Below are 15,260 nucleotides of genomic sequence, written 5' to 3' on the forward strand. Positions count from 1 at the left end.
GAGCTTGAGGTACAGAGTCGTGCGCCCCAGCTTTGTTCCTGAGAGAAATGTCAAAATGTGGTGCATTGGGGAGTTTTGTGTGTAATTATCAGACTTTTCAGGACACTAGAGTGATGGAAGGCAGTGGTAGACAAGAGGTCAGAATGTGGATTCAGATCCAAGAAGAGAAAACGTGGGCGGACACAGCACCCCATCCTTCTTCACAGTGTGTGTACTGTGCAGTTGCTACGATACTTTATCAACTGTTCTCCCTCAGATTTTAACCATTTTTGACTCTGCTTTTCACCTCTACAATCAAGGCTCCCTCCAGAGTCACCTCTACTAAACAGGGATGCTAATATTTACAGTATGGCTGGTAAGTGCTCTCAGCTTAGTAACACCCAGGATTAGAAGAGGTGAGTGTAGTGAGCGTTGGTAATATTATTAAAAGATCAGTCGTTACAGTTGCAGCCAGGTTGGGAAGCTCAGGAGAAGGGGAAGCTTTTGGCAGAAGGAAGTCATGAAGTGAGGAAGAAAAAACTGTGTCAGAGCCCTAGTGACCTATATGCCAACGTGAGTCTGTGCAGTGAGGAAGGTGGAGCTCTGTAGTGAGCTTAATTACGTTCTCTGACCTGTCCCTCCAGTATCTCCCAAAGCTAAAGCTAAAGTGGTGAGCAGGACTTAAATCCGGATTTCACAGACTTTTCAAACCCGGGATGTGGAGTATGTTTACTTGGGGGAGGGGCATTCGCACACCTTCCTCCCTCTCCTGCCCCCTTCCCACACAACACACACCGCGAATGAGGAGGCGAATCTGTTCTCTTTCCATGTAAGTGCTTGGTTTCCTTCCCAAGCCTTTGAGGTGTTGGAAGGGCTCTGATTTTGAGTAAGAACGGTTTATCTGTATTGTTTCACATCAGCATCTGCTGTCAGAGCCCTGGTCTGCTCTGTAAACCTGCTTCAAAACCCGCCTCCCTGCCTCTCTTTCTCCATGCCTCCCATTAGATTTCTTCTCTCCTCTCCCAGCCTCTCAGAGCACACTGCATGGAGCTCTTTTTATAGCACTCGCCACAATCTGCTCCGGAATCAGCTTTGATGGTGTCTGTTTCTCCCTAATCTAGAGCTCCAGGATACAGAACCTCGCCTTTTTGTCTTTTTTCCCCGAGTATTCTTCTGCAGTACCTGGCAGTAGATTTGAGGTCAACTAGTTTGAGATCCAGTCTGGGTTTATTAAATGTTATGCCTAATTCTGGGGGATCATATAGCCCTTCTTCAGAGTGTCAAATTTATCATAATCCCTGTAGCATATATTTATGCTTTAATATCTGAGTCTGCCTGCCCCTAATAAACAGGTTCTTTATTACCCTGGTTGAATGAATAGATATTTATTAGTGATGTATATTTCTTAAATAGTATTTAAAGTAACATAAGTTATTTGTGGTGGGAGAGTAAGAAAACGTTACCAGAAAGAGGATGCTGAGAATAAAGGAAACAATTTGAAGATCTTATCACCTTCGGGTATTTAGTAGACAGTATGAAAGAGTAGAGAATCTTTTTACGAGGAACATTATTTCTTTCGTAACAACTAATCAGTTTGTGGTTAAATTTTTTAATGTACATTAATATTCATGACTTAGATTTATTTCATAAAACTTTGTGGGTTGATTGTTAATTTGTTTATTGTTATTTTTTTTTTAATTTGAAATCAGGACTTCAGGTATACCAGAAACCACAACTGTAAATGTAATGATTGGTGCTTTAGTTATCATACTCAAGTCATAATTCATTATGCTTTCAAAAATATTTTTCAAAGTGGTAGTGAATTGTATGACTTGGCCTTTGTGGAGAAACTTGAATTAAACTTGTGGTTTTGACTTTTAGCGACTTGTGCAATTTGGATATTATCTACACACTTAAGCGAGATACATGGGATTTCTGTTTGTTAATATGTGGAGCTCTAGCTATTCTTGGAAACTTGGAGCTTTTTTACTAAACAAATATGGGAGAGCCTTCTGCCTGCCAGACAGACATGTTTCTATGATATCACTTCCATGTATATGGGGGGGGGGCGGGGGAGGGAGGGGGTGCTGATTCCTACTTGCCTATAGGTTTCTTCAGAACAGGTTTCTTCAGCCTCAGCTTTTGGGTCACCAAGTCCAGCACACTGCCTGACTGACAGTTAGGAAGGGATCATGTTGATGGATGAATGGCTTAGGATGCAGAGGCCTATAAGGCGGCTGGCTGCCAAGAAGGTCTCATCGTGCAGTTGGCATGGAAGCCAGGACATTTACAATTACAATTACATCAGTATAACATATCCATACAGGGAGCTTGCCCAGGTGACAGGGTACCTGAGCATGGGGTGGGACTCAGGAAAGACTTTGGGGTGTTGTCCTCTTCAAGATGAGCTGTGAGTGGAAGTTTCTCAAATACTCATGGGGAGGGAATGACATTCTCGGCCAGCATATGTGAGGCCACTCAAATGTGAAAGTGCTTTGTCTTTGGACTATGGATTTTTTTTCTTTAATATAAAATGTGAGGGGCTTAGTGGCAGGAGACAAAGATGGGAAAGACAGGTTAGAGCATAAAGGGCCTGGAATGCCATGCAAAGGACGGGTAGCCTCTATTAGCACTAGCATAGAGGAGAATTGCTGTGGTTAGGTTCGTGAAACTGGCCGTCTTCACCCCAACACCATTCCTCCTCCTATGATGTCTCACTCACCCCTAGTTGCCCAAACCAGAAGTCTGGGTTTCTTCGTTATCTGTTCTTTTGCTGACATGTTCCCTACCTGCCACCATGCCTACTTCTAGGCATGAAACTAGAAACTGGAAACATTCTAGTATCTGTCTAATCCACTCACTTTCCTCTGTCCTCCGTGCCCGAGTCTGGACTGTGCTCTGTGGCTGTCACAGTCTCCTCTGTGGTCCCCCAGCCCTGCATCCATTCCTCTCTAGCCCTGTCCAGCTCTCTGGCCAGAGAGAAGCATCTAAATACATGTTAGATGGTGCTCACTCCTGCTCAGGCATTCTGTGGCCTCCCATTGCCTTTGGGAGAATGCAGGACCCTTCAGCTCAGCATCCATCCCTCGCCTGTGGCCACCCCCTATGTGGTCCCTGCTGCCCCTGTAGTGCTGGGCTTCACCCCTCAGCCCCCCCCCCCCCCGAGTCAGGGCTCATCTCCTGCAGGAAACAGCCTTCTCCTCCCACCTCTACACTCCCTAGCTTTGTCTTTTGGGTTGCTGCTACTGGGGTGTATTTCCTGTCTTTTCAGCTCTGGATTTTTAGAGCCCTCACTCGGTGAACCTGCAGTGCCCAGTATTTGCCCAATTGTGACAGGTGTGAAGCAGCATTTTACACACTTACTTGTCTCTTTCCTGTAAGAGGCCAGGAATTCTGCGATGGCGGAGACCAGGTGTAGCTTGTTGACCATCTTATTCCCAGCATCTGGAACAGTCCCTGACAGGCAGCAGCTACTTACTGAATATTAGGTCTGTGCCCAGCACATAGAAGAGTATCAAAAATCAGGTAGACCTTGTTCACTACCACGTACAGCCGCTGCGGCTTTTACTCGACAGATGGGCAATAATCTCACATGTTCAAATAGGCCATGATAAGGACGGACACGTGGCCATTAGCGCTGACAGGTTAGGAAGTCATGGCTGATCTGTGCTAGTAAACTCTCTGAGAAGTGGTAAGAGCGGAAGCCAGAGGTGTGAAGGATCACAGCTAGGATAGGAGGTGAGGACCAGGCACAGATGAGTTTGCAAAAATGGTTGACTGAAGAGGAAATAGTTAGAAAGGCCACGGGGTCAAAGGAGGATATTTTTAGGTGATGCAAGAGTTCTGTGTCTGTTCATGGACTGGGGATGAGCATCCACCACGGAGGCAGGTGCAGAAACAGGTGTGGCTCCAGGTCAGACCTGTGCATGGAAGCTCTGGCCTTGCCCTTGAGGAAAGCAGGTGTCTGTGTAGGGGGCTTGCAGCATGTGTACAGGGGTCTGGGGGGAAGCAAAGGTAGAGGTAGAGGTGTAAGCATGGACGTTCAGTTCTGTTGCCCACTCCTGTGACATCTTTCTTTCTTCCTTCAGCTGTTCGGGGGACTCGTCTGGATTCTGGTTGCCTCCTCCAACGTTCCTCTACCTCTGCTACAAGGATGGGTCATGTTCGTGTCCGTGACGGCTTTTATCTTTTCCCTCCTCTTCCTGGGCGTGTTCCTCTCTGGCATGGTGACTCAGATTGATGCCAACTGGAACTTCCTGGTAAGGGATTTTTAAGTCTATTTCAGGAAAATGAGAGAGACGTATAAATATCTTATTCTGTCGTGAAATGCCTGATCTCCTCTTTGATCCCCAGTGAGAGAGAGAGGTCTGACCACCGGGTCTGCTGTGCTAGTGCCTTGCTGGACAGCAGGGTCCCTCTTTGTGAAATTTCTGTCAATAGAGCCGAGAAATCTGTTACTCCTTTATGAGTTGGGTGACCTTTACTCAAAGACTCTTTTATTTCGTACAGTAAATGAATTGCATTACAGTTATTGAACTATCAAAGAGATGCTTTTGGGGGATGGATGCTATGACATACATCTTGAAATTTTCCATTGATTTCTGCTTCAGATATTAAATATATATATCCTTTTCAGAAAACAAGGAGCGGTATATTCTCTTCTCTAAATACTTACAAAAGGGGATAGTTTGTATTTATTTTTAATTCCTGTCCTAAATTATTAAGAATTGGTCAATTTTAAGAGATGAATTTACAATCAACATAACTTTAAAAATTATGACACCATTAGATTGGATCCACTTACTTTCCCTTTTCCCATATAACATAGGGTTCCTTTTTCATGCTTATGCTTATTCATTCTCTGGGACTATTTCATAATGGCCAGTGGAGGTTGAATTCCAATCAGTCGGTAGTTAGAAATTTAAATCAAGCCTTAAATCAGGCTTATATTGTTCCTTTCAAGTATGGTAACATTGTATTCACCAGCTTTAGGACAGAGGCTAGGCATATTAAAAAATGTTCTTTGTTACAGAGTCTTAGAAGAACCATCATCCCAAATGTTACTAGCAGTGAAGTCTAGTGAATGTGGCTGCCCATTAACCCAGCCCAGGGGCAAATGGTTAGTGTAAAAAATTAAGGAGGAAGTGTGGTACAGTGGTTATAATCCTGCACAGGCTTTGAACTTAAGTCTGGTTTGCTTAATAACTATGTAGCCTTGGGCAAAATACTGAACCTCTTTGGCTTTCAATTTCTTCCTCTGTAAAATGGTAATAATGATACCTACCTCCCTTAGATACCATTAAGGAATAATGGCACGAATGCATTCTAAAGCGCTCATCAGCTTTGTGATTTATAGTAAGTGATCAGCAATTGTCATAATTCCATAAATACACAAGGCTTGCAGTTTGAAACTTTAAAAGCCTTTCTGTTGAGGGATGCCTTGGTGGTTTAGTCGGTTAAGCATCCGAATTCGGCTCAGGTCATGATCTCATGGTTTGTGTGTTCGAGCCCCACGTCGGGCTCTGTGCTGACACCTCAGAGCCTGGAGCCTACTTCACGTTCTGTGTCTCCCTCTATCTCTGCCCCTTCCACTCATGCTGTGTCTCTCAAAAATAAATAAATGGTAAGAAGAAGAAGAAGAAGAAGAAGAAGAAGAAGAAGAAGAAGAAATAAAAATAAATAAAAGCCCTTCTGTTGAATTACTAAATTGTACACCTGAAACTAATGTTATACTGTATGTTAACTAACTGGAATTTAAATAAAGACTTAAGAAAAAAACATATTCTCATTCTCTCTCTGTCTCTCTCTGTCTCTGTCTCTCTGTCTCTCTCTCTGTCTCTGTCTCTCTCTCTCTCTCTCTCTCTCTCACACACACACACACACACACACACACACACACACACAGGAAGTCCTATTTCTGAGGTTGCTGCTGCAGTGTGTTCCTACATTTTTGCCTTGATTTCTCATTAATGATGAGAAAATATTTCTAATAAATGGTCAAGTGATGAAGATCAGAAATCTCAGTCTAAGTTATAGATAGACACTTAATCTCCTCTCCCTAATTGCCTGGCTTTCCTGTAATAATGTATGAATGAACCATCGATACCTAACGTTGGTACAGCAGCAGCCTCTTCTAGTATTAGGTTCAAAGATGGTGTTTGGCCACCATGTACCAGTATAGCCTTCAGTCCTAGCTAATACACAGTCACTGCCCCCACCCTGCTACCTCTTCCCCAGTGCTGTGCTCCCCATCATCCTGGCCCTTCCTCTGGGACTTTCCCGGACTGCCGAATAGCTCAGCAACTAATTAATGCCTGGAAAGGTAGTGAGTCTCCAGGAGCCTGCACTGCCCAGCGTTCCTTCTAACTGGTTGATGCACATGCTGTACCAATGTTTAAATGTTTTGCCAACATCACTCCTGGTTTTATTAGACATACAATCTTTTTTTCATTTATTTAATTTATTTTCAAATTTTATTCAGATTCTAGTTAGTTAACATATAGTACAATATTGGTTTCAGGAGTAGAATTCAATGATTCATCACTTGCATACAACACCCCGGCTTATCATAACTAGTGCCCTCCTAATACCCATCACCCATCTAGTCCAAAAAAACAAATAATCCAGATATGAAAAGGACAGAAGACATGAATAGAAAGTTTTCCAAAGAAGACCTCTGGATGGCTGACAGACACATGAAAAGATGCTCAACATCACTCATCATCAGGGAGATACAAACCAAAACCACGATGAGGTACCACCTCCCACCTGTCAGAATGGCTAACATTAACAATACAGAAAACAACAGGTGTTGGCAAGGATGTGGAGAAAGGGGAGCTCTCTTGCACTGTTGTTGGGAATGCAAACTGATACAGCCACTCTGGGGAATAGTATGGAAGTTCCTCAAAAAGTTAAAAATAGACTACCCTATGATCCAGAATTGCACTACTAGGTATTTAACCCAAAGGATACAAAAATACAGATTCAAAGGGGTATGCACTCTGATGTTTAGAGCAGCATTGTCAACAATAGCCAAACTATATAAACAACCCAAATGTCCATCAGCTGATGAAAGGGTAAAGAAAAGGTGGTATATATACACAATGGAATATTACTCAGCCTTCAGAAAGAATGAAATCTTGCCATTTGCAACAGCATGGATGGAGCTAGTGTGTATTATGGTAAGTGAGAGAAGTCAGAGAATGACAAATCCCATATGATTTCACTCATATGTGGAATTTAAGAAACAAAATAGATGAACATATGGGATGGGGGTGGGGAGGGGAGAAAGAGGGAAACAAACCATGAAAGACTTGTAAACATCTGTTTTCCTTTTGTTTATATTGAGTCTAATTTTTGATATTGAGTACGTTGTTAATATTCTTATAAATGTATTAGGTTTCCTAAACTTGTGTTCCTCCCCCCAGTCTGTAATGTTATATCTGTTGTTCGGGCAATAAAATGTAAGAGTGGGTTTTCGTTTTTTGGTTTTTTGTTTTTCCTAATTAAACCACTTTATGGAAGAGGCCGTTGAAATTGGAAGACCTCCCAGTCTGTTGCATGGTCCCCTGCAGAGTGTATCCTGTGGTTTTCTTAGCTGCGGCCGTCCACCCTGAGGGAGCGAACGGTGGTGGCCACACACAGCACACGGTGCAGCGGGGTCACTGCGCAGCCTGGTGACGGTAGCCACGTTTTACAGACCTGGCTCACGCCTTCAAGGAGCAGACTTAAACGCTTGCCATGTTTCCAGAGGGCTCCTTTTGTTTCTCCTCTTGTGTGATTTTCTACATAATCAGTCATTTTTTGACCACATGGCTGCTTTTGGTGGGTTTCATAACCTATGTTGTGTACTCCTAGCCAGAAAGAGTTTTGAGCCAAACGTACTGTGGGAGTTGCCACCAGATGGTAACAACTTTCAATTGCTGTGTTCTGGAACTGTTAGACATTAACTGCTCAAAAGATAATCATTTTCCCTAGTGGTGACAGTTTAATGCTACCTGCATACAATGCACAAAGGAAGCAGAAATACATTTTGATGAAGAATTTATTTTCTAAAAGTGTTTGTTGTGGGATATTGACTAAAATATTCATAGCTTCTAACTGTTGTTGATCATGAGATTGAGTTAACATCCGTGGTGGTAGATGTCCTCAGTATTTTTCCCCAAGCTTTCTAGCTTCGGTATAAATGATGAAATAAAAATATAATATGTAATATATGTAATAAGCTATATTAAATGCGAAAAACTTGCCCTATTCTGAGAAAAGAAGCAGGTTTTCATTTTGAAATGGTTTTTCTGTACTCTGTGTGTGTGCGTGTGCGTGTGTGTGTGTGTGTAGAGGAAATAACACCATTCTGCCTAACTTTAAACAAGGGATACCATACTTATTTTCCACTTTTGGAGAGGAGGGGTGTGAAGGAAAGATATATTTTAGGAAAATAAAAGCTACAAAAAGAAGTCCTGTACAATTAAACAAATTCATTTTATTCCCCCAACACAGTTGACCCACATTTGCCCATTATGGACATCACTTAATACTGTGAATGTCTTGATCTGTATTTTCTGTCCTGACACTTCATTTACTTATTTGATCTTTAGGTCGATTCCTATGGGACACCATTTTCTCATTTTTTCAGATGAGAAGGCTGAGGCTCTGTGTGGCCATCACCCCTTTTCATGCTGCCGTTGCAGAAACCAGGATTCCCCTATTTATGATGTAGCTTTTTTTTTAACTAGTAAAAATTTCACCTTGAAGTGCGGAGCAAAACATGGCCTTAAGATAAGAATATGGGGGGGGGGGGTCATTTGTTGCTGAAAAAAAATCAAGCTATGCTTGAGGCCATTTACCTGAGCAAAAGGTGAAGACAAGTGGGCGGCACTCTGGGGTGTATGAATATTGGAAAGTTTGGCAGAAGAGCAAGGGTATGCAAAGGAGACTCAAGAAGGACGGCGCCATCTGCTGATGGGGATGTGCCAAGGACTCAGGACAGGTGGTTCCCAAAGGGTGGTCCCTGACCAGCCGCAGCAGCGTCAACCTGGGAACTTGGTAGAATGTAAACTCTCCCATCCTACCCAGACCTACTGAGTCAGGAACTCAGAAGGTGGGGCCCCATAGTTTGTGTTTTAACAAGCTTTTCAGATGATTTTGAGGCATGCTTACCTTTGAGAACCACTGGTTTTGCATAAACAATCTGCGTTGTCCAGAACGAGCAAAACGTGTGGAAGACCTTCTTGCACACATTCCACACAGAACAGCAGTTGGAATAAGATGACAAGGATGGCCAGATATAAACATGGGCGTGGCTCTCCAGTGGCGGGGGATCTTTACTGAGCACCTAATACGTATCTGGCCCTATCCTAGACCCCAGCAATAGAGTGGTGAACAAGACAGGCCTGCAGTGGCTCTCAGAGTTTGTTGTAGCAGGCAGTGGCATTAAAGAAATGATTACACGATTGATGCATTAATCAAAATGATGTTATTGGCCAAGCAGGGAATGCTCAGGGTACTAGAAGAACATATCTGTCATCTCAGGTCCACTGGGAAGCGGACTGTAAGATGGATTTAAAAGTGCAAGATTTTTCTTTTTTTTTTTAGAAGGAGGGGAAGAGATAACACCTGTCAAAGGTAATGGGCAAGGAAGTAGGATAAAGCAGGAAAGTCTTAGAGTGGGATGTAGATTGGCAGTCTTGTTCAAATTAATGAGAAGCTGAAGAGCACAGTCCTTCCTTCAAAAGTCTTGTATTGGGCAAAAGTGGCCAGGCATCCAGCATCCCCACTGGAGCATCATTAGCTGGGGGCTGCCAGGAGGAATGTGGCATTGGCTGAAACACAGCAGTAGGTCCCCAACCCACTGAAGCCGAAGCTGTCAGCTAATGCCAGCTTCTTTCTTAATGGGGAATGCGTGCAGTGCGTGATTACAGAGGCTACTGTCCACTTCTTGCACCGGTGGATCCACTTCTCTGTGTCCGAGGAACTGCTCCTCCAAGGTTCTCTTCCTGAGTGAGCACTTAGGCCAGATGGACAAAGCACAGCCCCTCTAACTGGCATTGGTCTCAGGGCCACAACCGGTGCTCATCATCTCCCTCCTCCACGAGCCGTCTTACTGCCCTTGCTCGACACTCAGGTCTGCTGGTCTCGGTGGTTTACCTGGCGGTGTCATCCAAACCCTCCTTCCCGAGGGTGGCTGAGCCCCTGGTAACCATATCCTTGTTTTGCTGCAGCTGTCCATTTTTAGTCCCAACCGGGCATGAGAGTTCCAAGAGCAAGATCACCTGAGTTCCACATGCACTGCCCTCCTATGTATCTGCAGCCTTCCCTTCCCTTGATGATACGGGCAAGCTACCCTTGTCAGGATGGTGATTCCTTCTCTTGCCTTTTGTTCCCCAAATTCACAGGCAGGCAGCATAGCTTATAGCTCAGTGGGACCCTTGCTGTATCCTCCAGCAGGAGTATACCCTTTGGGGGACCAGGGCCTCTGGACATGCAGAGCTCAGAGTCGCAGGGGCAGCAATCACAAAGTCATCAGGTTATTGGGAGTAATAGTAAGTGGAGAAATTCCTGCTTCTACCCCTCGTTTCCCGTTCTTTCAGTGGGGATATAACACCATGTAGAAAACTCATGTGCCCTATACCTACCGCATCCCAAAAGATGGCCACACATTCTCCAAACTGTGCCTTTAGCCAGTCATTCCGTCATGCTCTCAGGCCAGCAGCTTCTAAATGGTGCACTATGACACAACTCATGGTCATGGGCCCATTCCCACTCTTCCTCTGCTGAGAAGTTGGTCCTTTGGTCACATGCTCTGTTGAGTAGATGCCGGTGAATCAGGCATTCTGTAAGTCCCTGTATAGTGGTGGTGGCTGAGGCTTTCAGGAAAGGAATAGCTAATACAAACTCAAAATGAGTGTTTGATTTATGAGAATAAACCATATGCCTTCCAGGAAGCTAGGAGCCCAGTTTCATCAATTTGCTACCAGGTAAGGATTGTGCTATATCAAAGTCTCAGTCTCTGCTGTTGGCAGGTTCAACATTCAGAAGAGGCAGTAACTAAATCAGCTTTGGCGATTGGAAGTCAATGCTACTGGGCGTTACATAGCCTTCTCCCAACTATGGTCGTTCTGCTCTTGGGCCCATAATGCCAGTAATCAGGTGGCTGGTGACAAAGCCTGGCTTGCATCAACTGGCTGGGCCATTTTTTCTGTGTGTCATTCCATGCCTGGATGCTGCTGGTGGGCATCACCATGTGACAGACAGATCACACTTCACACCAAATCCCGTATGTCCATCTCCCTGCTCCGTACTTCCTTGTCTCAGAACTTTCAGTCTTTTATTCTCCCAGGGCCCTGACCATTACCACTGACCATGAGTCTCTGTATATCCTCACTCTGGGCCACTTTGTTTTCCAAACAAAGTACATGGCATAATGCACCATTCACAGTTCAACCCATTAGGAAAATATTCCCTAACCACTGTCTTTCAAAGCCAACCCTGACTGTGGCTACAGTGCACATATGATACAGCCACTGTCCCTTGTCACCTTGCAGCCACGAATCATGCCACCATAAAGAAGCGCAGGTGTTTTCTTTCTCCTTCAGCTAGACATAAGGGACCCCCTCCTTCATGTGGCCACAAGTGAGTGAGGAAGGGGGACAGTTCCACTGTGGTAGGTGATTGGGGGTTCAGGCTAGCACCTGATGTGCCCTCTAGCCCGGCTCAGATTGATCTCTGATGTGCCACCCCATCTTAAGGATTGCTGTTGACCTGTTTGACTTACTGGGTGGTAGTTTTGACAGAATTCCGTTCATGGTGGGACATTCTGAATACTTAGTCCTTGGTGTCTCAAGTCAAAATGCTCCTTCTCCACATGGGCCCCGTAGAACATCAGGAGCAACTTGCTTTACAAGGACATGTAACCCCTTGCTGCAGGTTACCTGCCTGACTCTAGAACTCCAAGCGCCTGCGTGGTGATTTTCTCTCCAGTGTTGCCATGAATTCAATTCTTTTCCTCCAACACCTTAGGGTACATGTGGCCCTAGAATAATATGGGTAGCTGGACAACATGGCCTAAGCCAAACAGAGTTAGGAGTGCACGAAGTTTACTGGATGGTTAACACCATGAAAGATGAAGAGGGAAGGAAAAGGGTTGGACAGGGAAGCCTTTACCACAGGTCAATTCTGATACTCCTGAAAAGGAGGGAGAAGGTAAAATTAGACAAGAATAGAAAGTTGGTGGGAGGTGGGGAAGGGTGCAAGTGGCAATTGGTTGTGGGAAGAGTCTCTCCAGCCACACAATACTGTGTGTAAGGAGCATCAGCCTTGAGGCATAGAGTGCTTCCTAGCACCAAAGGCCACCACCTTGAGGCCGAAGTGGCCGATATTCAGAGATGTGAGGGTGGCAGGAGATGAGGTTGGTGAAGATGATAAAGGCCTCATCGGACCAAGAGTGGCAGGCCATGTCACCAAACTCCTCGCCTCTTCAAGGTAACATGAGCTGCTCCTGAGGATCCACCGCAGTAAATTAGTTGAGTGCCTAATGATCTCAAACATATCCTCTCAATCTTTGTTACTAATTGAGATCCAGCTCTATTATTTTTAATCCCTAAAAGTAGTCACACGTGGGCTTTGACTTTCATCAATTAACATTGTTGAATAACTACATATATCTGAGCATTTCTCCTCTGGACTAAACACATGGTCAGTATGTAACACTGTTCTTAAAACTTTTGAAGGCACTGGTGAGTTAGCTTATGAATTAGGTGTTCAGTAGAAAGCATTTTTAGCGTGTACCTTTAATTCTCCTGATGAGTTAACTTTTCCTTATTATTCTAGGCAGGGTAAGAACAATTCCTATGGATAATTTTGTTTGCTGAATGGGCATTTACCAAGGCAGAGCTGTGTTCTTTCTCTGTAACGTTGCTGTATCAGTAATAGACCATGTGATAGAGGAAAGAAAGTGGACTTTGGAACCAGACAGACTTATGTGGCTTTGAGTTCTCCTTTCAGAAGTTCATCTTTGTATGATTTTAGAACAGTTATTTAATTAGGGGTGCCTGGATGGCTCAAATGGTTGAACATCAGACTTGGGCTTGGGTCATGATCTCACAGTTCGAGGGTTCGAGTGCCGTGTCAGTCTCTGTGCTGACAACTCAGAGCCCGGAGCCTGTTTCGGATTCTGTGTCTCCCTCTCTCTCTGCCCCGCCCCTGCTTATGTGCTGTCTGTCTGTCTCTCTGTCTCTGTCTCTGTCTCTCTCAAAAATAAATAAACATTAAAAAAAATTGTTTTTAAAGAACATTTAGTTAATTAAAAAAACAAAAAATTACTTGTTTGTAAAATGGGAATAATAAATGGTAGTTGTAAGGATGGATGATAATGAGTGTAAAGTACCTGGTACCTGGGAGCTGCTGACAGACACACACAGCAATGTGTTGATGGATGTCATCCGTTCACGTAAGACGATGTGAGTTCCAGTAGAGTCGCGCCTCACAGTGCCAGCAATGTACGAAATCACCTGATGACAATTAACTTTTGTGTGAGAAGTTCCTGTACTTTTTGTAGAAGCCTATGATATAATATTTGCTTTGTTAGAATATCAGGAGATACGTTATTGAATTCTGTGATGTCATAGGTCGTCTGCATTTTTCAGTGTATGAGGTGACAGTCTCGTGGATGAAAATCATAATTGCTCAGAAATAAAAGACTTAATTATAAATGTGTGTATATTATTACATAACTGTATAATGTACTACAGTAATATAATTATTATCTAGTAACTATAAGAACAAGGTGTAATTTTTTTAAGTTTATTATTTATTTTGAGAGAGAGAGTGTGTGTGTGAGTGGGGGAGGGACAGAGAGAGAGAGGGAGAGAGAATTCCAAGCAGGCTCTGCACTGTCAGCACAGAGCCGGTCGGGGGCTCAGACTCACACACCGTGAGATCATGACCTGAGCCAAAACCAAGAGTCGGATGCTTAACGGACTGAGCCACCCAGATGCTTCAAACAAGGTGTAATTTAAATGTTGTTTTACTTGAATTTTAAGAATAGCATACGTTATTCCTTTTTTATGTTAATATTGATCTCTGTGGCACCTTACTCTATGCTGAAATTACATATTTTACTGTAAAATTAAGTGTAGCAGAAGGTTTGCCACTACCGATTACGGTGAGTCGGTTGATTTTCCTTTGGATTTTGATAGCTTGACGTTGCTCAAGCAGCCAAAGCAAATGGTGAGTATGGTGAAGGATTGACTACATGTTCTAACCTTCCGGAACCTAAACCTCATCAACTGAAATAAGGAACAGAGGGGGAAAAGTACTACTTTAAATTGTAGCTGTCTTTTTTTTTTCCTGTTTCAGGATTTTGCGTATCATTTTACCGTGTTCGTCTTCTACTTTGGAGCCTTTTTACTGGAGGCAGCAGCCACATCCCTGCATGACCTGCATTGCAATGTGACCACGGCTGTGCAGCCACTCTTGAGTGATAACCAGTATAACATAAATGTAGCAGCCACAGTGAGTGTCGAGGAGTCCCGGTTACCAGCACCCACCCCTGCCCTGCGTTCGCTGTCATGGTCTCCCAGAAGCTCCTCAGGCAGCAGTAGTTTTCTCTAATAATAGCCGTTGGCTTTAAACATATACTAGCTAAGTATCTATGTAATAACCTGCTGGGCAAAGTACTGCCGTTACCCCTCGTGTTGTAGACAATGACGTTGAAGCACAGAGGCTGACGTCCGTGTAAGATGACAGCCAGTCCGTGGTTGTGGCTGGCATGGTACAACCAAGTCTACTTTGTGAAAAGAATTCCTTGTGCTTTTTACTTCCTGTAACTCCAGACGTGGTAATTCATCTTAATTATAATTGTAATTCCTTTCAATTCAGTGAATATTTATGGAGAGCCTAGCACGAGGTAGGTAATTTGCTGGGTTTTGGGGACAGGGATGAACAAGGTCCAGTTCCTGCCACTGGGGAAAATCCCTGTGAGTGAGGGGGTGAATACGCCAGCCAGTACGATAGATGACAGATGAAATACATGCCGTGGAGAAATATTTTGATTTTTTTTATCTTCCTTAATTCATAATACTTAAGTGAGTTTGTTGTTTTGTGTTGATATGGGGAATTTGAAGACATATTATTTCTGTTTTTATAATCTTGAAAATGCCAGAAATCCAACTTACTCCCTAAAATGTGCCGATATTTAATATGACTATATAGCAAGTTAGTGACCCTCAAGTTTTACTGTTCTATGCAGACAGCACATACAGACATCCCAGGACTCCCCATGT

At 43.7% G+C, this 15,260-nt stretch overlaps 1 protein-coding gene across 1 annotated transcript in view; it reads left to right on the forward strand.

Annotated features, from left to right (window-relative positions):
* MAL2 (mal, T cell differentiation protein 2) overlaps nt 1-15,260 on the forward strand; it is a 29,052-nt gene that overhangs the window by 9,478 nt on the left and 4,314 nt on the right. The window contains exons 2-3 of the mRNA XM_007075578.3: nt 4,068-4,238; nt 14,335-14,490. Coding sequence (XP_007075640.2) covers nt 4,068-4,238; nt 14,335-14,490 — 327 coding nt within the window. The remainder of the gene's footprint in view (nt 1-4,067; nt 4,239-14,334; nt 14,491-15,260) is intronic.

This window comes from Panthera tigris, chromosome F2 (genome assembly GCF_018350195.1).
Source record: "Panthera tigris isolate Pti1 chromosome F2, P.tigris_Pti1_mat1.1, whole genome shotgun sequence".
In the NCBI taxonomy this organism is placed as follows: Eukaryota; Metazoa; Chordata; class Mammalia; order Carnivora; family Felidae; genus Panthera; species Panthera tigris.